This window comes from Sceloporus occidentalis, unplaced genomic scaffold (genome assembly GCF_023333645.1).
Source record: "Sceloporus occidentalis isolate IW3139 unplaced genomic scaffold, rSceOcc1.0.p SCAF_20, whole genome shotgun sequence".
Lineage (NCBI taxonomy): Eukaryota > Metazoa > Chordata > Lepidosauria > Squamata > Phrynosomatidae > Sceloporus > Sceloporus occidentalis.
In genome coordinates this window covers 7,204,890-7,226,748 of record NW_028317000.1, presented here as the reverse complement: position 1 = coordinate 7,226,748, position 21,859 = coordinate 7,204,890, and the positions used below count along the sequence as shown (strand labels likewise).

Genomic DNA, 21,859 nt, shown 5'->3' with positions numbered 1-21,859 from the left:
GTCCCAAAGGTCATTATGCACCCCCTCCTAAAACAAGCAAATCCCAAAATATGCCCCCCAATTTTGAACCTCTGGGTTCCCCTCCCTAAAAACGACCCCCACATTAACCTCCCCCTCCCTCAGCAACCTAAAGGACACCAGGGGCCACCCAGGAAAGAAAGAGCACCCCTCCAAAACGAACCCCCTATTTTTAAACCTCAAGGTGCCCCTCCTTAACCCAGCCCCCCCCCCCCCCATAAATGCCCCTCAGTAACCTTCCCCTCACTAAGAATCCCAAAGGCCATCAGGATGGCCACCCCTAGCCCCCCCAATAAAGACAGAGCAAATGCCCAAAATATGCCCCTACTTTTGAACCTCCAAATTCCCCTCTCTAAAATAAGACCCCCCCATTAGTTCAAAGGCAACTACAGGCCCCCCAGCAAAAGGACAAGCAACCCCCCAAAAATGCCCCCCACTTTTGAACCTCAGGTTTCCCCTTCCTTAAAAAAGCCCCCCATTAATCTCCTCCTGAGACCAAAAACCATTACTGTGCCCCCCAGGAAAGAAAGAATGGACACCCCCAAATTAGCCCTCCACTTTTGAACCTCCAAGATTTATTTACCTTGGAAGAAAACCTCCCCCCGAAAGCCCCCCTAAATCTCTTCCAGCTCAAAGGCCACCACCAGGTTGGCCACTACTGTCCCCCCCCAAAAGACAGAGGGAACCCCCTAATTCCTCTCCCTAAAAAGAGCCCCTATAAATGCTCCCCCCAAAAAGACAGAGGAACCCCCCCCCTTTGGGGAACCTCCAAATCCCCCTCCCTAAGAAAAAGACCCCTCTCTATAAATGCCTCCATTAATCTCCCCCTCACACCCCCAAAACCATTAGTGGCCCCCCAAAAGAGACATGAGGGACCCCCAAAATGAGCCCCCCACATGTAAACCTCCAAATTCCCATTCCTAAAAAAGCCCCTCCTTTATAAATGTCATCCATTAACCTCCCCCCACCTTGCACCCCAAAGGCCACTACTGACCCCCCCCAGAAAAGAAACAGGGAACCCTCAAAAACGAGCCCCCCCACATTTAAACCTCCAAATTCACCTCCTTAAAAAGATACACCCCCCTATAAATGCCCCCCCCCATTCATCTCTTCCTTTTCCTCCCTCACAGCCCAAAGGCCACTACTTGCCCCCAAAGACAGAGGGGACCCCCAAAATGAGCCCCCCCAGTTTTGAACCCCCAAATCCCCCTCCCTAAAAAAAAGACCCCCTTTTATATATGCCTCCATTAATCTGCCCCGGAAAGCCCACCACACATTCCCCCCAAAAGCACCAGGATGGCCTCTAGTGCCCCCCAAAAAAGACATAAGGAACCCCCTAAATAACCCCCCCCACTTTTGGGAACCACGAAATCCCTCTCTATAAAAAGACACCCCCCTATTTGCCTCCATTAATGTCTCCATTAATCACCCCTCACATCCCCCAAACCAGCAGGATGGCCACTAGTGCCCCCCAAAAAGACATAAGGGGACCCCCAAAACGAGCCCCCCAATTTTGAACCCCCAAACCCCCCTCCCTAAAAGAAAGACCCCTATAAATGTTCCCATTCATATCCTCCTCTTCCTCCCTCACAGCCCAAAAGCCACTATTTGCCCCCCAAGAAAGACACAGGGGACCCCCAAAATGATCCCCCCACTTTTGAACCCCCAAACCCTAAAAGAAAGCCCCCTATAAGTGCCCCCCATTAACCTCCCCTCTGCATCCCCAAAGATCACTATTAACCCCTCAAAAGACACAAGCCCCCCCCCCCAAAATGAGCCCCCCATTTTTGGGAATCCCCCAATCCTCCTTCTTAAAAGAGCCCCCCTTTTATAAATGCCCCCATTAGACTCCAAAGGCCAGTACTCTCCCCCCAAAAGACACAGGGGACCCCTCAAAATGAGCCCCCCCAATTTTTTGGAACCCCAAACCCCCCTCCATTATAAAAGTCCCCCCTTTTAAAAATGGCCCTCCCCAAAATGATCCCCCCGTTTTCCCATTGGTCCCCCAATCCTTAAGGAGCCCCCCCATTGGACGCCGCCCTGTCAATCACTGCCTGGGACCCGCCCCCCTCCTTGTCACCTGAAGGGGCTTCTCGGTGCGAAGGGAGTCCGGGGGTCCCTCGGAACGAAGGAAATAGGAAGGGAGGCAGGGAAGAGGAGACGCCGACGCCACCCCCAGCCGCCGCCGCCGCCGGAGCCGGCACCCACCACAAACAATGCTCCTGATTGGGCAGACGGCCCCGCCGGCCACGCCCCGCCTCCTCACGGCGACCTACGACGCCTATTGGATCCCCGCCCAGAGCGACACGCGCACGCACCAATCACACAACGAGTTTGGCATGAACGTTCCCGCCCGCCGGCGCTGATTGGTTAAGCCGCGCGGGTGACTGGCGTCAGGCGAGGCCAACGAGCGGCGACGGAGTTCCCCGCGGGGCGCCTTTTTAATAACTTCTTCCCCCCCTCCCTTTTTTTATTTTTAAAGGCGCCACATCCGGGTACCGGGCGGCCTCATGGATGAGTAGATTGACGAATGTGTCGGCGGGCAGAAATGAAAAAATAAAAGGAGAGGAGCCGACCCACACCCCTTCTCCTCAGGCCCTTAGGGCTTTTTGGCCCCAAGTGGCCACCGTACACGTTTTTTTTTAATAAGAAGCCTAGGCCTTGTCACTGTCAACAAATTTTTTACATTTTCAAACCAATAAATACGTCAATAAAACATGAAATGACAATAAAAGATCAGAAACACACACTAGTTTTGAAGTCTTCTTCCATATTTTAGGGCCTAATTTGCACTTTTTGGGGGTCGGGTTGGCGTGAGTGTGGACAACTTTGAGTGACACAGCGACTTCCTGTGGAATCCTGGGATTTGTAGTTTAGGGACCTGCATTTAGTCATCTCAGAGAGTTCCTGGGCCTCGCTTAAACTACAAACCCCAGAATGCCACAGAAATGTTGCCACGGCGGTTAAAGCGCTATCAAAGTGTAGGCTGCATCCATACTGGAGAAATAATCCAGTTTGGCACCGCTTTCCAGCATCCTGGCTCAAGGCTATGGAATTCTGGGAGTTGGAGTTTGTTGTGGGGTCCAGAGCGGAGCTTTGCTCCGCTCTGGACCCCACAACAAACTCCAACTCCCAGAATTCCATAGCCTTGAGCCAGAAAGAATTAAAGCGGTGCCAAACAGGGTTATTTCTCCAATGTGGATGCAGCCATAGTGTGATAAATTGGGGGGCATCTATACTGGGCCAAAGAAGCACACTTGCAAAAATAATCCGGTTTGACACCGCTTTAACTGCCCTGGCTCAATGCTAGGGAATTCTGGGAGCTGTTGTTTTGTGAGGCATTGAGCCTTCTCTGACTTGGAGAGGAAGCAAGGAAAGGAGAAGAAGAAATATTTATTGATTAGCCCTTAGGCCATTTCAAAATAACACAAAATAACGCTAAAACAAGTAAAACACACTATAAAATCCTATAGAAATTCTAAAGCAAATAGAAAAGAACTAAAATGTAATAACACTGACTCTAAAAATGTATATAGAGTACTGTGCGGCTGTAAAAGGCTGGAACGGAAGCAAGTGGATTTAAACGGGGAGTCGCTTCCATAGGAAGCCAGGTCTTGCAAAATGGACTGGAGAGATGGTTTTAAAAATGGGGAGTAATTTTTTGATAGGAGGCAAGGTCTTGCAAAAAGGGACCAGAGAGAGAAGCAAGTGGATTTAAATGGGGAGGTTTCCCCCATAGGAATCCAGGTCTTGCAAAACGGAGCAAGAGAGAAGCGGATTTAAATGGGGAGATTGTTCCGATAGGAAGCAAAGGCTCGCAAAACGGAGCAGAGAGAGACGCAAGTGTTTTTAAATGGGGAGGCTTTCTGATAGGAAGCGAAGGCTTACAAACTGGACTGGGTTTGGCTTTAGAACCCTTCTAAGCACTACTGATATAGTGACCCTTATATAAGTTTACCCAGTGCAGCTGCATCATACGCGAGCGCGCTTTACGCGGCTTCCAGCATATGCTGAAAGCTGTGCGGGGAGGAAGGGGTGGCATGTCCTACTGGAAGTAATGGGGCGCATGCCCATGGCACGCGTGTGCCACCACATGCAAGAGCCTCATTCATTTAAATGGGGCTCAAGCATGTGCGGAATTTGCTTTATGCAGGGGAGTCTGCATAAAGCAAAGGCGCACTGTAGTTGAGTATATACCGTACAAAACTATGATGATGATGATAATTATAGTTTCCACTTGTGGCATCCTGTGATTTGTAGTTAGTTGAGGAGCATACAATTCTTATCTAGAGAATTCTCTCATATCTGTCTGCAGAGAATAAACTACAAATCCCAGGGTGGCGCCCGGTTAAAAATGGAATCAAACTGTCATAAATCTATACAGTCTTGATGTATCCTCGATGTCCCCCCAGCGTTCCCCATTTACTGCTTGCTGGATCGAAACACAGTCGGGAGACGCGAAGGGGAAAATACAGAAGCCTCTTTATTTACAGAACCAGGAACATCGAAAACATACGAACGAACGAACAAAACAAATTTAAGAACAAAAGAGAGAGAGAACAATACAACAAGTATTGGGGGGCGTGATGGAGGTTCACTCCATATTGCACAATCCGAGCCCTGAGGGGACCAAAGTGGCGAGAAGTGCATGTGTGTGTGAAAGTGTGTTAAACTAAACAACCTTTTCTTTCTCTCTCTCCCCTGGCCACTTCATCCCTTCATAAAGTAGTACCCCCAAGATCAGGGGGAAAACAGTCTCTGCAACAGATATGGGGGGCTGCCCCATGGATGCATCAATGTGGTAAAGGAAGAGAAAGAGGGAGATGGAGCGCATGGTGTGCCCCTTCTTCCAGAAAAGTTACTTTTTGGGGATGAACATACCCAGAACTCCCCACAACCAGCGTAGTAGCCACGCCGGTTGGGTGGATTCTGGGAATCGCAGTGAAAAACAAGTCACTTCTCCATGCTCTGCTTCCCTTCTGTCCCAGTCGCCTGTTTCAGGGTTCTCTTTTACAGTTAAAGCACCAACAAAAGAAGTGGGGAGAGTGCAGCAAAAGGTGAGGAGGACGCAAAAAGGGCTCAGTAATAAATAAATTATAAAATAGCTTTCCTTCTTCATCTTTTTTAACACTGACGGTAAAAAAATAAACCAAGGTGGCAAGGAATGGAGGGCACAGAAGGAGGGAGAGACGTTCCCCCTCCCAAAAAAAAGAAAAGAAAACAAGGGCTCTCTTTTTCCGAACGAAACCCCGACGCGTTTTGGTTGTGGGAGACGAGATGCGGCTGGCACCTGATGGCTGACGGATGGACGGACGGACAGATGAAACATCCCCCTTGTGAAAGGGAACACTGCGCACAAAAAAGAAAAAATATAGACAAACTCTAGTCTAGCGCGACCCAGGCGCGGAGGAAGAGGGCGGCACGGGGAGACACAAGGTGCCTTTGCGCCGTGCCAAGGTGTCGCATGCACGTGCAAAGTGCAGTGCCAAGACAGGAGCGGGCAACCGCCGGCTGCACATCCCAAACCCCAAAGTAATTGGGTCCTCCAAGACCCGCCGCGTGGCTCCTGAACCCATGACAGGGCCCTTGTCCCTTTCATTGGCGGGATGAGGGGGAAACAATCCGAGAGAGCCAGGCCAAAAAACGGACTGGTCAGCAAACAGGCCTGCGCTCTCTCATCCTACAATTCCCCCTCTCCCAGTTCGTCCCTCGACGGAGTCCCCGGGGCAAACGGAAACAGGGTACCGTTCATGGCACGTGCCTCCTGTCCTCATTTGGTATCAGCTCCAGTTCCATCCTGGATTATTCCTATGTAGTTGGAATACTAGGGGGGCAGGGGACAATGTGGGGTGGACAGGAGGTAGTGGGAAAGAGAGGGGCAGGAGGAGAGATCCTGCTAGCATTCCAGGTTGGCCCCAAAGCTCTTCCGGCAATCGATGGCCTTCGAGGTGAGCGGCTGGGCCCTTCGCTGCTTCAGTGACTCCTTCCCCATGCTACTGGCCAGCTTGGAGAAGGCAGACTTATACTTCTTGTCAAAGTCAGCTGAGGAAAAGGGAGAGAGGAATGTAAGGTACATTGCAACTGTGCCTCCAGAGTACACTTTTGGGCCCTTGCATGCTATACAAATTATAGTGCTATGATGCTGGGGATGCTTTGACTGAGAGTTCCTGCATGACAGGGGGCTAGACTGGATGGCCTTTGTGGTCTCTTCCAACTCTAGGATTCTATGATGCCACTTCGAATCATAGAATCATAGAATCCTAGAGTTGGAAGAGACCACAATGGCTATCCAGTCCAACCCATTCTGCCATGCAAGAACTCTCAGTCAAAGCATCCCCAACAGATCCCCATACAGCCTCTGTTTAAAGACCTCCAAAGAAGGAGACTCCATTACACTCCGAGGAAGGAGTGTGTTCCACTGTCGAACAGCCCTTACTGTCAGAAAGTTCATCCTAATGTTGAGGTGGAATCTCTTTTCCTGGAGCTTGCATCCATTGTTCAGGGTCCTGTTCTCTGGAGAAGCAGAAAACAAACTTTCTCCCTCCTCAATGTGACATCCCTTCAAATATTTAAACAGGGCTATCATATCACCTCTTAACCTTCTCTTGTCCAGACTAAACATCCCCAGCTCCCTAAGTCTCTTCTCATAGTGCTTCGTGGTTTCCAGACCCTTCATCATTTTAGTTGCCCTCCTTTGGACACGCTCCAGCGTCTCAACATCCTTTTTGAATTATGGTTCCCAGAACTGGACACAGTATTCTAGGTGGGCCCTGACCAAAGCAGAATAGAGTGGCACTATTACTTCCCTTGATCTAGACACTATACTCTAGATCAAGGGAAGTAATAGTGCCACTTTAACTGGCCATGATTCCATAAATGGGGAGACCCCCCCCCCCCCCCCGTCGTACTCTTACCGAGGTCAACATGGTCTCTGCCCAAAGCTGCCAGTTTGAGAAACAAGATCTCGCGGTAAACGCTCCTGAAAAGCAGAAAAGAAGAAAGGGCATATGTCTGGCACACAAAGCTCTAATCGGTCAATCGCATCAGCAACCACATCATCCTTCTCATCCTTTGATATCCTCTATCGGTGGGGAGGAGGACAGCCATACCTTTGTACATGTATGGGGTTGGGCTGCCCTGCCACTGTTTCCAAAAAGAGGGCGATAGCTTTGTGGACTTCTCCCATCCCAACGGAGCTCAGCACGGCCTCCAGGAAGGAGAGCGAGAAGGGATGGTTGTGTCGGCGCCAGGACTGGAGGCGAGTCGGGATATTACCTGCCGAAAGAGAAGGGAAAAGAAGGGGAGGAGGTTAAGAATTTAAGACGGGGTTGGCATCACTCATGGTGTCAGCCTCACATTGACCTCCTCCCATACCACACCATACAGAATGCTTAATGGGACTTTGTTATCCACTGGGGTTTGGTTCCAGGATCCCCTCCATGGATAACAAAATCTGTGGATGTCAAGCATTCTGTAGAATCCGTATGTAGAGAGATCTTGTAGCACCTTTGGGACTAAGTAAAGAAAGAAGTTGGGAAAAGACAGCTCCATTCCTAACTGTTGCAGGTGATACAAACAGAAGAGGAGGCTTTCAAGATCAGACTCACTATTATGTTTCTGCACATTGGTCAGATACCCCAATGGGAAACCCAAAGATGCCAGCCACAGATGATGGCAAAACGTCAGGAATAAACTCTTCTAGAACATAGCCACATAGCCCCCCAAACCCACAAAAAACCAAAGGAGGTAATTTAGAGGGAATTTAGTCTATTTCTCCTTCTGTCCCACCCCAACCAGCTTGAAACTCACTGTGAAACCTCCAAAGAACGTAGAGCGGTGGAAAGCTGTCCGGGTCTGGCATCAACACATCCCAGAGCAAATGCATGCTCACAAGGGCACCTTCCTGGACCGGACTCTGAAATGGGAGACAAGGAATTGCAAAGAAAGTGCCAGGGTCAGAAGAAATTAAAAATTAAGAGATAGGAGGAGGTCTAGCTTGTCAAAGAGCAGAACTCCGGCAAAGTTACTTTTTGGGATAACCCACTTCCAGCATCCCCCAGTTGGCACGGTATGTAAATGTTACAAATAAATTCTTCAAGAAGAGAAGACGGTGCCATGATCTCACTCAGGGTTGTCACAGAGTACTGTCTCCAAGGGTAGGACCAAATCTAATAGTTTGAAGTTACAGGAGGGTAGATTTTGATTGAACATTAATAGGAACCTCTTGATGGTAAGAGAGGTTTGGCAAAGGAACCAATTTCCTAGAGAGATGGTGGATCTCCTTCTCCGGACGTCTTCAAAAGAGGCTGCTGGACAGCTACCTGCTGGGGTTACTTTAGCTCAGTGGTTCCCAAACTTTAGTCCTCCAGGTGTTTTGGACTTCAGCTCCCAGAAGCCCCAGCCAGCTTGGCCCACTGGTCAGGAATTCTGGGAGCTGGCATCCAAAGCATTTGGAGGTCCAGAGTTTGCTGGCCACAGATGCCAGCAAAACGTCAGAAATAAACTCTCCAATGGTCCACTCTATTTAATTATTGTAGAGCAAGCTTTTGATGTGTTCATTTTAAATGTTGAATTTTGTTTTACTTTTATTGGCTGGAGGGTTCAGGGTTTAATGTGTTTTTATTGTATTTTGTAATTTTATATATGTTGCCCGACTTGAGACGCGGGGCGAGGCAGCAAATATAAATAAACCATTATTATTATTGTTGTTGTTGTTGTTGTTGTTGTTGTTGAACATGGCCACATAGCCAGAAAAACCCACAAAAAACTATGGATGCCAGCCATGAAAGCCTTCGACTTCACTTTGGGAACCACTGCTTTGGCTGGATTTCCCGCACTGAGTAGGGAGTTGGACTCACTTCCAACTCTATGAGTCTATGATTTGCAGAGGTCCCTTCTCCAAACTCAGTCAAAGAGTGCTTGCATCAGTTCTTCTTTCTTTCTCTCTCAGCTTAGCCTGCCCCACAAGGTTGTTGTGGGGATAAAATGAAGGGTGTCGCAATGGAGAGGGGAGAGATGGGCTTACCTGGGATGCAGCCTGGATGTGCTTCGAAGCCAAGAGGAGCTGGGGAAGGCTGCTGGGCAGACCCAGGCGCTGGAAATACCACACCAGGTTCCAGTAGATGATGGGGTGGTTGTCCACCAGCTCCGGCTGGGAGAGGAACTCTCCTCCTTCATTCTCCAGGAGGGTCTCCAGCTCCTTGCGCAGAACTAAGGGGCTCAGGTAGGCAAAGGCCAGGTGCTCAATGTGCGGGGCAGGAGTCCGAGGGACCTGGTGGGATGAAAGAGGAAAGGTGAGGACAAACAGGGCCTCACTCCCACTTACACCGATAAATTGGTGCGCAGTCTGAAGTGATGGCTTGATTTGACATGGGATTGTGGTTTACACTACACTTGCCCCGGTCGCATTGTCTGCCATTTTCTGGCATCAAAATAACCACTTGTGGTTTCCATTGACAAATGAATCAATGCGAAATGATTCGGTTCCACTATCCTGTACTGTACAGGACTATAGTTTTTTCGGGCTATGTGGCCATGTTCTGGAAGAGTTTATTCCTGATGTTTCGCCGGCATCTATGGCTGGCATCTTCAGAGAATGCTGGCATGGAAGAGAGTAGGGTCACATAATATATATACCCCACTCACTTCCATGCCAACATTCTCTGAAGATGCCAGCCACAGACGCCGGCGAAACGTCAGGAATAAACTCTTCTAGAACATGGCCACAGAGCCCGAAAAACCCACAAAAAACTATGGATGCCGGCCATGAAACCCTTCGACTGTACAGGACTGTCGCCATACTTTTGTTTTCTTAGCAAAGGCAAGTCTTTGACAACCCACTTTCTCAAAACCAGAGTAAATTGCTTTTTGGTTATTATATCCAGTGGTCCCATGACACTGAGGGTGATGAATCCGTTCCAAAATTTAGCCCACCCTTTGAAGGATCTGCTCCAAGGTGTTGAACCTTGTGAATCACAAATGGCAACTGTGATGGAAATAGTGACTGAAAAGCTGGACAATTTGCTATGTGCCAACCTGGGAAGGATGTGGAAACCTAGGGCTCGAAAGAAGTTAAAAAGTTCCCCCCGTCTCCCAAAACAAATAGCTTGGGCATATGGGACAAGTCCCTTAAAGTGTGGAGTAAAACCCAGAGTGGATTCACCCACCTACTGTCAGAATGTTACTAGCTGCTGGCCAGTGGAATCGATTTCTCAACATCTGAACACAGGTTCTGAGGACAGGTTTGGGGTCACAACTAATGCCTGTTTACCTGGGCATCCTATATTGCTCTTTTTCCAATTCTTTCCCTTAGAATCATAGAGTTGGAAGAGACCGTAAGGGCCATCCAGTCCAATCCCTTGCCATGCAGGACATCTCAATCAAAGCATCCCTGACAGATGGCCATCCAGCCTCTGTTTAAAGACCTCCAAGGAGGAGACTCCACCAAAATCTCAGAGGAAGGAATGTGTGTAGAACAGCCCTTAATGTCAGGAAGTTCCTCCTAATGTTGAGGTGGAATCTCTGTTCCTGGAGCTTGCATCCATTGCTCTGTTGTGTCCCATTCTCTGGAGCAGCAGAAAACAAGCTTGCTCCCTCCTCAATATGACCTCCCTTTAAATATTTAAACAGGGCTATCATATCACCTCTTAACCTTCTCTTCTCCAGGCTAAACATACCCAGCTCCCTAAGGCATTCCTCATAGAGCTTGGTTTCTAGACCCTTCACCAGTTTAGTCGCCCTTCTTTGGACACACTCCAGTTTCTCAATGTCCTTTTTGAATTGTGGCGCCCAGAACTGGACACAATATTCCAGGTGGGGCCTGACCAGAGCAGAATATAGTGGCACTATTACTTCCCTTGATCTAGACACTATACTTTTATTGATGCAGCCTAAAATTGCATTGGCCTTTTTAGCTGCCGCATTACACTGTTGACTCCCACCCATCATGTCCTGTTTTCTCTGAGCAAGGATAACACAGAACAAGACGCGTCCATACCGGAGATTCTGTGAAACCATTGCATAATGATCCTGCTCTGGATTCCCGCCCAGGTTCCGGTTCCGCCTCATCCAATGACAGGCAGTGGTAACGGTCACTGAGTACTGGACCTTGACTGCCGGGGGCTGGCGCTTCGCTGTCCCGAGGCCAATCGGAGGAGACTGAACTGGTGTCAGAACTGTCCGTAATGCTGGGCAGATGGAAGCAGAAAGAGGAGAGGAGAAACTTGGTTACTTGTCAATCAATCAATTGCTTTTATTGCACTTAACAAACCATAGGCAAAATAAGAACAAAATACGACACTCCTCACAAGATAAGAACAATCACATAAACACACATCATTACAGAAAGTCCTATTTGGTACAAAAGTTACAAGCTTATAGAAAGGAGATCAGTAATTATATTCCTTGTGAAATAATATAGGTTTGAAACAATTTTCAGGGCTACTTGTCTATTTCCAGCCAAGTTCCCCAAATGTTACAGGGCTCATACAGTTCCTTTATTCCAGTGGTTCTCAACCTTCCTCATGCCACGACCCTTTAAGACAGTTCCTCATGTTGTGGTGACCCCCACCCATAAAATTATTTTCATTGCTAAGTGCAAATATGTGTTTTCCAATGGTGTTAGGCGACTCCTATGAAAGGGTCATTCGACCCCCAAAGGGGTCCCGACCCACAGGTTGGGAACCACTGCTCTATTCCAAAAGATAAGCCTGCTGCCAGTCTCTTTCCAGGCACCTATTCAAAGGGCAGGTTGTGACCTATCAAGCCCTCCACCGCCTGGTATCGCTTGGTACTTCCTCATCCAGGTTCTAACCAGGCCTGACCCTGCTTAAGTTTCCAAGATCAGATGGGATCTCATGCCTTCTGGGCATTTCTGAATATATATATTTTGAGCGCATGAAGACTAGACACTTGGGGTATGGGAGAATTAACAGCAGGACTCTACATAGGGTTCAGACCTAGGAGCAACCTGGAAATCCTGGATCTCGATTGCGAGGAAGGGCACAAAGGGACGGGCGCAGAAAGGGCAGGTGGTGTTGAGGTTGGAGTCATCCGAGCTCCAGCCTGCCATGATCTCTTCGTCGTAGACCAGCGAGTCACAGGCCTGGCACCGTGAGCAGCTCGAAAGCAGCACCTGAACGGAAAGAAGGGAAAGGTGGTCAAAAACAAAGTGAACTGCTGGGCAAAGGGGGCACGGAAGCCCTTCAGATGCCCAATTATGACCCTTCACTAGGACACCTTTAGACCCCAAGCTATTATTTCGGGTGTGGGAAGAAAGCTCCAGAAGAGACAGAGGTAAATGGGACAAGGTGGAATGGATCCAGAGGCAGGCAACCAAGCTGGGAAAAAAATATCATGAAACCAAGTCCTATGAGGAATGGATTAGGGAGATGGGTCCGAAAAAACCCACAAAAAACTATGGATGCCGGCCAAGAAAGCCTTCGACGACATCATCATCATCATCATCATCACCATCTGATCATGTTGTTTTTTTTGTACATATACCCGAGAGCTTCTGAGAGCACAGAGGTGGGTTAGAAATATTTTAATAAGTAGATAATAAATAAAGGTAGTGGACTTTCCGTCACTGGAGCTTTTTAAAAGGAAGCTGGAGATCCCAGCTCTCCGGGTGCTTTAGTGCTGGGTTCCTGCATGGCAGAAGGTTGGATTCAATGGCCCTTGCTGTCTTTTCTGATTCTAGGACAACAGGTTTGGCCACCGTAACGTACCTTAACAGCTGGGGACTCCGAAAGCTGGTCACTGGATTTTCGGAGGTTAAAGCTGCACACAGAATTATCCGAGAGATCGTACTCGCTGCCCAGGGATACGGAGCTCTATTGTGGAAAGGAAGGGAGCAGTGTTCATTTGACCAAAATGGATTTACCGGAGAGGATAAACCCCGGAACCCACCTAACAAATACAGTGGGCCGTTGTTATCCGCTGGGGTTTGGTCCCAGGATCCCCCATGGATAACAAAATCCGTGGATGCTTGAGTCTCATTAAATGCAATGGCAGAGCAAAATGGTGTCCCTTATATAAAATGGAAAATCTAGTTTTGCTATCTGGAATTTATACTTTTGGGGGGGAATATTTTCAAACCGTGGATGCTTGAATCCGTAGATAAAAAATCTCCGGATAAGGAGGGCTGGCTGTAGTAAAAAACAATAAACTTGGGCTAGAGAATGAATCCAGTGTAGCTATATATGAACCTTAATGTATAAAGAAAAGATTTCTCTGAAGATGCCAGCCACAGCTGCTGCCGAAACGTCAGGAATAAATTCCTCTAGAACATGGCCTCATCGCCCAAAAAACCCACAATAAAAGATTATGTGAGGATAATAAACCCTGATACAACAAGGACTAACCTAAGCACAAGATGTGTTCCTATTTTTGTGTATTTTTGTGTTCACTACTAGAACATACGTTCACAGGTTGCAACACTGAACAACAAAGGATTACATGAGAAAAACCTAGACTGAAAAAGCTATTTATTGAGAAATTTTAGTGGACAAACCGAGATAATGCAAAGGCTTAGCAAGACATTAGCTTTGCAGTGGATTTTCTTCTGTCTCCTATGGTGCTCCCTAAAAATCTAGTGCAACTGAAACGTATAGAGAATTATTATTATACATATAGAGAATTGGGGGAACTTCACTCCCCAAACGGAGGTGGCAAACTGAGGACCTCTTGGTCTCTTTCACCTTCATGAAAATCCGCATCTTGGGGTGCATCTAGACTGTAGAAATAATGTTTTATAGCACTTTAACTGCCATGGCTCCATCCTACAGAATCATGGGATTTGTCAATTTTGTGAGGCACTAGCATTCTTTGGTAGAGAAACCTAAAGTGAATTGTAAAACTACAAACCCCAGGACGGAGCTACAGTACTTAAAGTGGTGCCAAACTGCATTATTTCTCCAGTGCAGATGCATCCCTGATGTCTAATCTGCTCCTTCTGGGTTTGGAGATAAGTGGCCACACTGGAACTGGCCATCGTTTTGGACCCTGGTTTGCTTGGCCTACCTCAGAAGCAGTGGAGCCGGGACGCTCGCGGGGAAGCAGAAAGTGGGTCTCCAGTGGACTACGACGAGGAGGGAGCTCACGCTGCTCTGACCCGGAACGCGTGTGCGAATGCTCCATTGCGGCGCCAGCGTGCCTCAGGGAAGGTCGCTTTATGGGCGACAGCAGCAGCTGATGAAGCTTAGCGGATAGACTCCGGCGTGGCGTGCCTCCCATTCCCCGGTTTTCCGATGGCGGTCCCGGGGCGACCCCCTCGAGCATCCCCAAACTTGGCTGCGTGTCCACACTGCTCAGGGTCAACCGGTCACTCTCATCCGTCAAGAAGCTGCTGACGTCGGAGAGGCTGCCGTCCTCTGAGCTTCCAGGCCTGTCTCGTACACCTCGCAGCCAGGCGGGCAGCGCAGGGAGGGTATCGCTGCTTCCACGGTTTGGCTCGCCCAAGGCCTTCGTTCCTATAACATAGAATCATAGAGTTGGAAGAGACCCCAAGGGCCATCCAGTCCAACCGTCTGCCATGCAGGAACACACAAGCAAAGCACTCCTGACCAATGGCCATCCAGCCTCTGTCTAAAAACCTACAAAGGAGGAGACTCCACCACTCTCTGAGGGAGTGTCTTCCACTGTTGAACAGCCCTTACTGTCAGGAAGTTCCTCCTAATGTTAAGGTGGAATCTCTTTCCCTGGAACTTGCATCTACTGTTCCAGGTCTTATTGTCTGGAGCAGCAGAAAACAAGCTTGCTCCATCCTCAATAGGATACACCTTGAAATATTTAAACAAGGCTATCATATCACCTCTTAACCTTCTCTTCTCCAGGCTAAACATCCCCAGCTCACTAAGTCATTCCTCATAGGGCATGGTTTCCAGACCCTTCACCATTTCACTTGCCCTCCTTTGGACATGCTCCAGCTTGTCAACATCCTTTTTTGAATGGTGGGACCCAGAATTCTCACTCACCGTCTGATTCACGTTGTGGGAAACTGAGGCTGCCACTCTTCACCAGAGATGTGGATGGGAGATTCTCAGTCAAGCTGCCCCCGGACCAAGTGGTCTGCCGGTGCAGGTTGGACCTGGACCGGGATCTGGGTGCTTTAGTTCCTCGGCCCTCTGACAACAGAAAATGGAAGGAAACACCATCTTTGATCACTGCTTTGGACTGGAAGCATTATGCCTGAGATCTTTGCCATTTCTTTGTCTCTCGTTCAACCCATCTGTCTTTCTGTTGTATGCCTTCAAGTCATTTCTGACTTATGGTGACCCTAAGGCAAGCCTATCACAGGTGTTTCTGGTTCTGAGAAGGTGTGACTCATCCAAAAATATATCAGTTGAAAGAAAAACCATCAATGCATCATCTTAAAAACCACTAATATCTCCTACCCTCCAACATTTTATCTCTCTCAGTATTTTTCCAGACTGCAACTAACGGAGAAGTGAGGAGGTAAGGTCCTTGTGTACTCATTTATTTCAAGGATTTATATCCCATCTTTCTCCCACAATGGGATTCAAGGCGGTCCTTTCCACTGCTTTGGATGGAATCTGAGTTTGGAAATAACCAGCGACAAGTCACTACACTCATCCGTCCATATTTGCGGATTTGATTATTCACGGATTTGATTAATATGTTCTCTCTAGGAATATCTAGGTCCGCTTGTGCAACTCTATGGTCAACTTTAACTAAACGTTGCACTGAAAGGCCTAGAGATTCCTAGAGAGGATACTCTACTAGGCCTTTGTAGCTCCTCCATTGCAGTTCTATGGTCAGTGTCTGTTGGATGTTGACCACAGAGTTGCACCGGAGGACCTAGAGATTTCTAGAGAGGTGTCCTCTCAGGTAAAATCGTGGTGTTTTTGTTATTTGCGGTTTTTCCATATTCACGGGGGTCTCGTGCCCCTAACCCTTGCGAATATGGAGGGACAAGTGTATGTCCCTTTAATCAACTCCTTCCCCTGCTATCCAAGGCATGACTATGTTGCATTACAATTGCACCTGAACAAGGGATAATGTCATCTTTCTATGGTGTAATGGCAATGTGCAGACAGCAGGCTGTCCCTCAAATACATGAGCCCCCTTCCACCATGCACAAACACACTCCTACCTGACTGGGTGCCAATGCTCTGTAACTCAGCATCACGCTGACGCTGACGCAATGGCTGCCGGAACTGCGCAGCCCCCAGCACCACGTTGCGTAGCTTGGCCCAGCGCAGACGACCGCTTTGAGTTGTCGATGGCCACTTGCACTCCAAAATGGCCTGGGATGGGAAGAATAGGGAGGCAGATAAACATTACATAAAACACCACAGAAAAGGTCACCCTGTGGGTTTTCAGGGCCAAGCGGGAATTTGAACCCTGGTCTTCCGGTGTCCTAGTCCAATACTCAAACCATTACACTGCTCTGGCTCTCAATGGTTATGTACGGTCCAAAACACACCGCAGAAATAATCAAGTTTGAGACCGCTTTAACTGCCTTGGCTCAGTGGTAGGGAGTCCTGGGAATTGTAGAGCTCTCAGACAGAGACGGCTAAATGTCTCACCAAACTACAGCTCCTAGAATTCCCTATAATCGAGCCCGGGAAATTAAAGCAGTCTCAAACTGAGTTATTTCTGCAGTGTGTTTTGGACCTAACTCAACTATTTCTACTCCCCTCTTGCTAATCGGACATTAATCATGCATCTTAATAAAATCTTATCCAGACGTTTACAAATAAAACGATTCTGCATTGCTCAAAACTCTAAAGCCGTTTTAGCAAGATGTTACAAACCAAACAGGTGAAGAAGAAAAAACAATTGGAGATGATAATCGGAGACTCTGTTATTGTTATCGTAAGACTTGCTGATAGCTTACTGAAAGTACTAAGAAAACTCAACAAGTATTATATACACATAAAATATGATCCTCCCGATTCCATTCATTCTGTTGCAGAAAAAATCATGTAGAATTATTTTAATGGTGTAAAAGAAATCAGATCGAATGGGGAGCTGGTCACCTTGTTGTAGTAGCCGTAAGTGATGGTGTTGGGTACAATGCCGGCCCGTTTCATCTCAAGCAGCACCCGGACCGAGAGGATGGGTTCTCCGTACTGTCCGCACAACTGCATCAGGATCCGGTAGCAAACCTTGGGAATGAGATCCACAAAGAGAGCATGACAAGCTTCGGGAGAAGTTAGACCCTGATCTAGGACATGAATTTAGCATGACAAAGCCTGCCCCTGTTTTCCTATCAGACAGGGAAGCCTCGGAAGTATAGTTTTGCATGGCGTTTCCTAGGGCCCTAGATCAGGAAGGAAAGCATGGCACAGTGTCCTGTGGTCTGTGGGACATGTGCAGCCTTTTGGTCTCTTCTGTATCCCCAATTTCACCTGCCCCCAACTTTTCCCCCCATAAAAATTGTGAATTGACCTTTAAAGTTTTTTGTGGGTTTTTCGGGCCATGTTCTAGAAGTTTATTCCTGATGTTTCGCCAGCATCTGTGGCTGGCATCTCCAGAGAATGCTGGCATGGGAGAGAGCAGGGTCACATAATATATATACCCCATTCACTTCCATGCCAGCATTCTCTGAAGATGCCAGCCACAGATGGTGGCAAAACGTCAGGAATAAACTCTTGTAGAACATGGCCACAGAGCCCGAAAAACCCACCAAAAACTATGGATGCCGGCCATGAAAGCATTCAACTTGCCCTTTAAAGTTCTACATAGCTTAGGTCCAGACTATGTAGAAGACCATACTTGTTGTTGCTGCATGCCTTTTTCGACCACAAGGGTCAAATGTTTTCTTGGCAAGATTTATTCAGAGGAGATTTATCACTGTCATCCTTTGAGGCTGACAGCATGTCACTTGTCCAAAGACACCCAATAGGTTTTTATGCTGGAGTGTGGGGGAATTTGAATCCTGGTCTTATTGAGTCTGAGTTCAACATGACTCCATGCTGGCTCTTGGCAAGATTTATTTGAAGGAAGGTTTAGCACTGTCTTCTTCTGTGGCTGAGAGATTATGAATTGCCAAAGGTCACGCAGTAGGGTTTTTAAGACCAAGCAGGTATTCGATCCCCAGTCTTCCAGAGTCCTAGTCTAATACTCAAACCATGCTTTAGACCAAAGATAAAGTACCTCATCCGGTAGCACCACCTTCTTGGTCTCCATCTGCTTGAGAACTTCATACGCCGTTTGCAGCGCCCGCACCTTCGATGGAGCGGCACGCACATAGGTTGGGAGCGTAATGAACCACAGGCCATAGCAGTGGCCCAGCAAACACTTTGCCCACATGTCCGGCACGGACGAATACTTCTGTGCCACCCGCTGAGCCACCTTCATTTCCTAGAAGGAACACGGTTGGTAGATGAAGCATTAGTTTTAATTTTTAACAGATATGATCCAGTTTAATTTAATTACACAGGCTAGCTATGAATTTTCCCACCAATACTGTAGCTGGTTTTAATATATTATGAGCGTTGAATATCAAAAACACAATAAAAATGTCGTGCCACACACAGTTCTTTCACAAATTCATTCTCTTTATCAATTCAGTTGTTACTCAGCATTAAGTGCAGACCCTGATGTTCCACTGAAATTTCTTTTTAGAGCTTTTAATATTTTTATTAACGAATAAACACACTGTTAACTAATAATAATAACATTAGTGAAACTACATCCACATATTAGACCTTTTGAACAGTTAAAATGTAACACACTGTTAACTAATAATAACATTAGTGAAACTACATCCACATATTAGACCTTTTGAACAGATTTTTATATTTCATATCAGCGAATTAAAGTGTTTTTGAAGTCTATTAACTCCTTTCTTTCTCTTTGCAGGATCGTTTCACTCAGTTGCATGTTACAACACCGAAACGGCAAAACAGGTTGTGGGGGGAAACCCTGTACACGATGGATCAAATCTGAGGTCCTTTCAGGATTTAAAATGCCAAATTCTTATCAAACCAGTATAGCATTTGAAAAAGAGAAGGGTTTATGACCTTCCATTTTGCAAGACTGTGTTATTTAAAAAGAGGTTGAGTGTCCCTTAGTCGCACCGGAGGACCTCCAGATGCCTAGAGAGACCATATTTTTGGGACGCAGACTGGTAAAACAGTGGATACCAGACCCATGGATGGGAGAGTCATACTGTATAACCAGGGTGACCAAATGTCCTAAACCAGTGTTGGTGAACCTTTTCGAGGCCGGGTGCCCAAACTGGAACCCAAACCCCACTTATTTATTGCAAAGTGCCATGTCCCTCTGGCTTTCTAGTAACAAACTCTAGCAAACTCTGTGCTGGGGCCCACAGAGAGTGCTCTGAGTGCCACCTCTGGCACGCATGCCATAGGTTCGCCATCACTGTCCTAACCGCAAAGGAGGACAAGGCACTGCAAAGTGTTAGGACATTCAAGACAAATGTAGAATATTACCAATAAAAGCTAAAAACATGAATATAAATCCATGCTTCTTAGTTATGCTCAAAATGAAGGATATTTTGGAATTCTTCCTTGACTGAAATGTAAGACATGTCCAGGAAAAGGACGATGTCTGGTTGCCCTGTGTTTAATGTGAGCAATCCCACTGAATTAAAGCAATTTGAATACACAGTGAAATATCTCAAAAGCTACCTGTTAAAATCTCCTACTTCAACAACCAAGTAACTCCCTGATTCTCTGAGTTATGTTTCTATATACATACACCAATGAAGGACAACAGGCCAAGAGCTCAGGAGTGCAAGTCAACTCCAACCCTGATGAGAATAAGTCGAGGGCAAGTTTTGGGGCCAAAATTATGGATTTTTATATGACCCGAGAATAAGTCAAGGGTAAAACTTAGGGGCACATAACAAAGGACCTAAAGGATAAAGCAAAGCAAAACAATGTCAACGAACTTACAACATTCCAGTAGACATAGCTCTTTGTGCTCACTCTTAAGGCTGGATGGATGAGAGAGTAGAGGGGATTGGTGCTTCCAGGATAGATTATACTCTTGCCTTTCACCAGTTCCTTCTTTTACATAAGAGTTCAGATACAATACTTACATTGACCCATGGATAAGTCAACTCAGGTTTTTTGGGTCAATTTTTTTGATCTAAATTTCTAAACTTATACATGAGTATATACAGCAATTACTCTGGCATTCCAGCAATTCTCCTTGATCTAGCACTCTCCAACTACATTGGTTTGCAAATCCCCTCCTTCTCTGCAGTGCAAACTGCCCAAACCCATTTCCTTGTTAAAAAGTAAGACTGGGAAAATATCCGAGTCCAGGCCTGTGGATTCCTGCACTGGCAATGGGACGAACCCTTGGGGTCTCCTTCTAACCATATAATCTTCCAACACACAATGACACCTGGATTGTTGCTACAACCCATACCCTTTACCTGTTTGGTCCGGCGTGGCGCAGGACTGCTGGGAGCACTAGTCCGGGCTTGGCAGAGCGAAGGCATGAGCTGGTCCTGGAGGCGCTCAAAGAGCTTGGGTTGAAGTTTCGGGAAGCCATCATACCTGTGGTTGACGAGGAATGAAAAGAGGGTGCAGTTTAGAAATGTTGGGTTCATCTGTGTGGATTTTATGCCTGAAGGTATGTCATAGCAATGGGGTGCCTGAGCATTCCTGAGCAACGGTGACGTGCAATGGCAGGTCAATACCAAGGTTTGGCGTGAGAAAAATATCAAGATTGTGGAGACCCTGGCTTCTGGCTCTCCCTCAGCCAAGTAAGACCCCTGTGCCAGACATACGTCTCTCATGTCCCTCTGTCTGACAAGAGTGTTCCAAAGATAAAATGGGGACAGAGGTGGCTGTCATCCTGTTGGATGGAGTACCTGTGGCAGTACAGAAGTGGAAAGTGGCAGTAAGCAGCAGACAGTTAATAGGTGATATGATAGCCCTGTTTAAGTATTTGAAGGGGTGTCACCTTGAGGATGGAGCAAGCTTGTGTTCTGCTACTCCAGGGAATGGGACCTGGAACAACGGATGTGAGATAAAGGAAATGAGATTCCATCTCAACATTAGGAGGAACTTCCTGACAGTAAGGGCTGTTCAACAGTGGAACACACTCCTTCCTCGAAGTGTAGTGGAGTCTCCTTCCTTAGAGGTCTTTAAACAGAGGCCGGATGGCCATCTGTCAGGGATGCTTTGATTGTGAGTTCCTGCATGGCAGAATGAGGTTGAACTGGATGGCCCTTGGAGTCTCTTCCAACTCTATGATTCTATGATTCTAGGAACAACATGGTCTCTGGAGCAATAGCAATGCAGTTGGTAACAGGCTTGCAAGAGGGAGGGCCAAGACAGAAAGGAATTCTGGATTTGCCAATTGATGGGTTTCAAATGCGCTTCCTGGGGGCTGGCAAGGGAGCTTTCTCTAGGTATGGTTTTCTCTTTAGTTCCCCCGCTATTGCTGCAGCTACACACCACTCCAAAAGCGCCTAACATTGGCATATTGGAACATTATGCTGGTATAAGTCACCAAGAGGATCCTGGCCCTTGTGTGCTGCTCTGAGCCCTTTAGACCAGGATAGGGAATACCCTTGTCCCTCCATATTCACTAGGGTTAGGGGCACAAGACCCCCGTGGATATGGAAAAAACACAAATAACAAAAACACCATGTTTTTACCTGAGAGGACACCTCTCTAGGAATCTCTAGGTCCTCCAGGGCAACTCTATGGTCAATGTTTAAAAGACACCGGCCATAGAACTGCCCTGGAGGAGCTACAAAGGCCTAGTAGAGTATTCTCTCTAGGAATCTCTAGGTCTTTCAGTGCAACCTTTAATTAAATTTGACCACAGAGTTGCACTGGAGGACCTAGATATTCCTAGAAAGAACATATTAATCACATCCACAAAT

At 47.2% G+C, this 21,859-nt stretch overlaps 2 protein-coding genes across 2 annotated transcripts in view; both read right to left on the bottom strand.

The window, feature by feature from the left end:
- Window positions 1-2,216, bottom strand: part of GATAD2B (GATA zinc finger domain containing 2B) — a 71,604-nt gene extending 69,388 nt beyond the window's left edge. The window contains exon 1 of the mRNA XM_089483569.1: window positions 2,099-2,216. The gene's annotated coding sequence lies outside the window, so the exon portion shown is untranslated. The remainder of the gene's footprint in view (window positions 1-2,098) is intronic.
- A 2,267-nt stretch (window positions 2,217-4,483) lies between these two features.
- The window catches only part of DENND4B (DENN domain containing 4B), a 39,427-nt gene continuing 22,051 nt past the window's right edge, over window positions 4,484-21,859 (bottom strand). The window contains exons 15-28 of the mRNA XM_089482840.1: window positions 20,396-20,519; window positions 18,142-18,348; window positions 17,022-17,150; window positions 16,133-16,286; window positions 14,994-15,143; window positions 14,041-14,489; window positions 12,747-12,851; window positions 11,976-12,151; window positions 11,015-11,204; window positions 9,044-9,289; window positions 7,828-7,933; window positions 7,128-7,293; window positions 6,933-6,997; window positions 4,484-6,060 (exon numbers count right to left, since the gene is read on the bottom strand). Coding sequence (XP_089338966.1) covers window positions 5,915-6,060; window positions 6,933-6,997; window positions 7,128-7,293; window positions 7,828-7,933; window positions 9,044-9,289; window positions 11,015-11,204; window positions 11,976-12,151; window positions 12,747-12,851; window positions 14,041-14,489; window positions 14,994-15,143; window positions 16,133-16,286; window positions 17,022-17,150; window positions 18,142-18,348; window positions 20,396-20,519 — 2,413 coding nt within the window. The 3' untranslated portion in view covers window positions 4,484-5,914. The remainder of the gene's footprint in view (window positions 6,061-6,932; window positions 6,998-7,127; window positions 7,294-7,827; window positions 7,934-9,043; window positions 9,290-11,014; window positions 11,205-11,975; window positions 12,152-12,746; window positions 12,852-14,040; window positions 14,490-14,993; window positions 15,144-16,132; window positions 16,287-17,021; window positions 17,151-18,141; window positions 18,349-20,395; window positions 20,520-21,859) is intronic.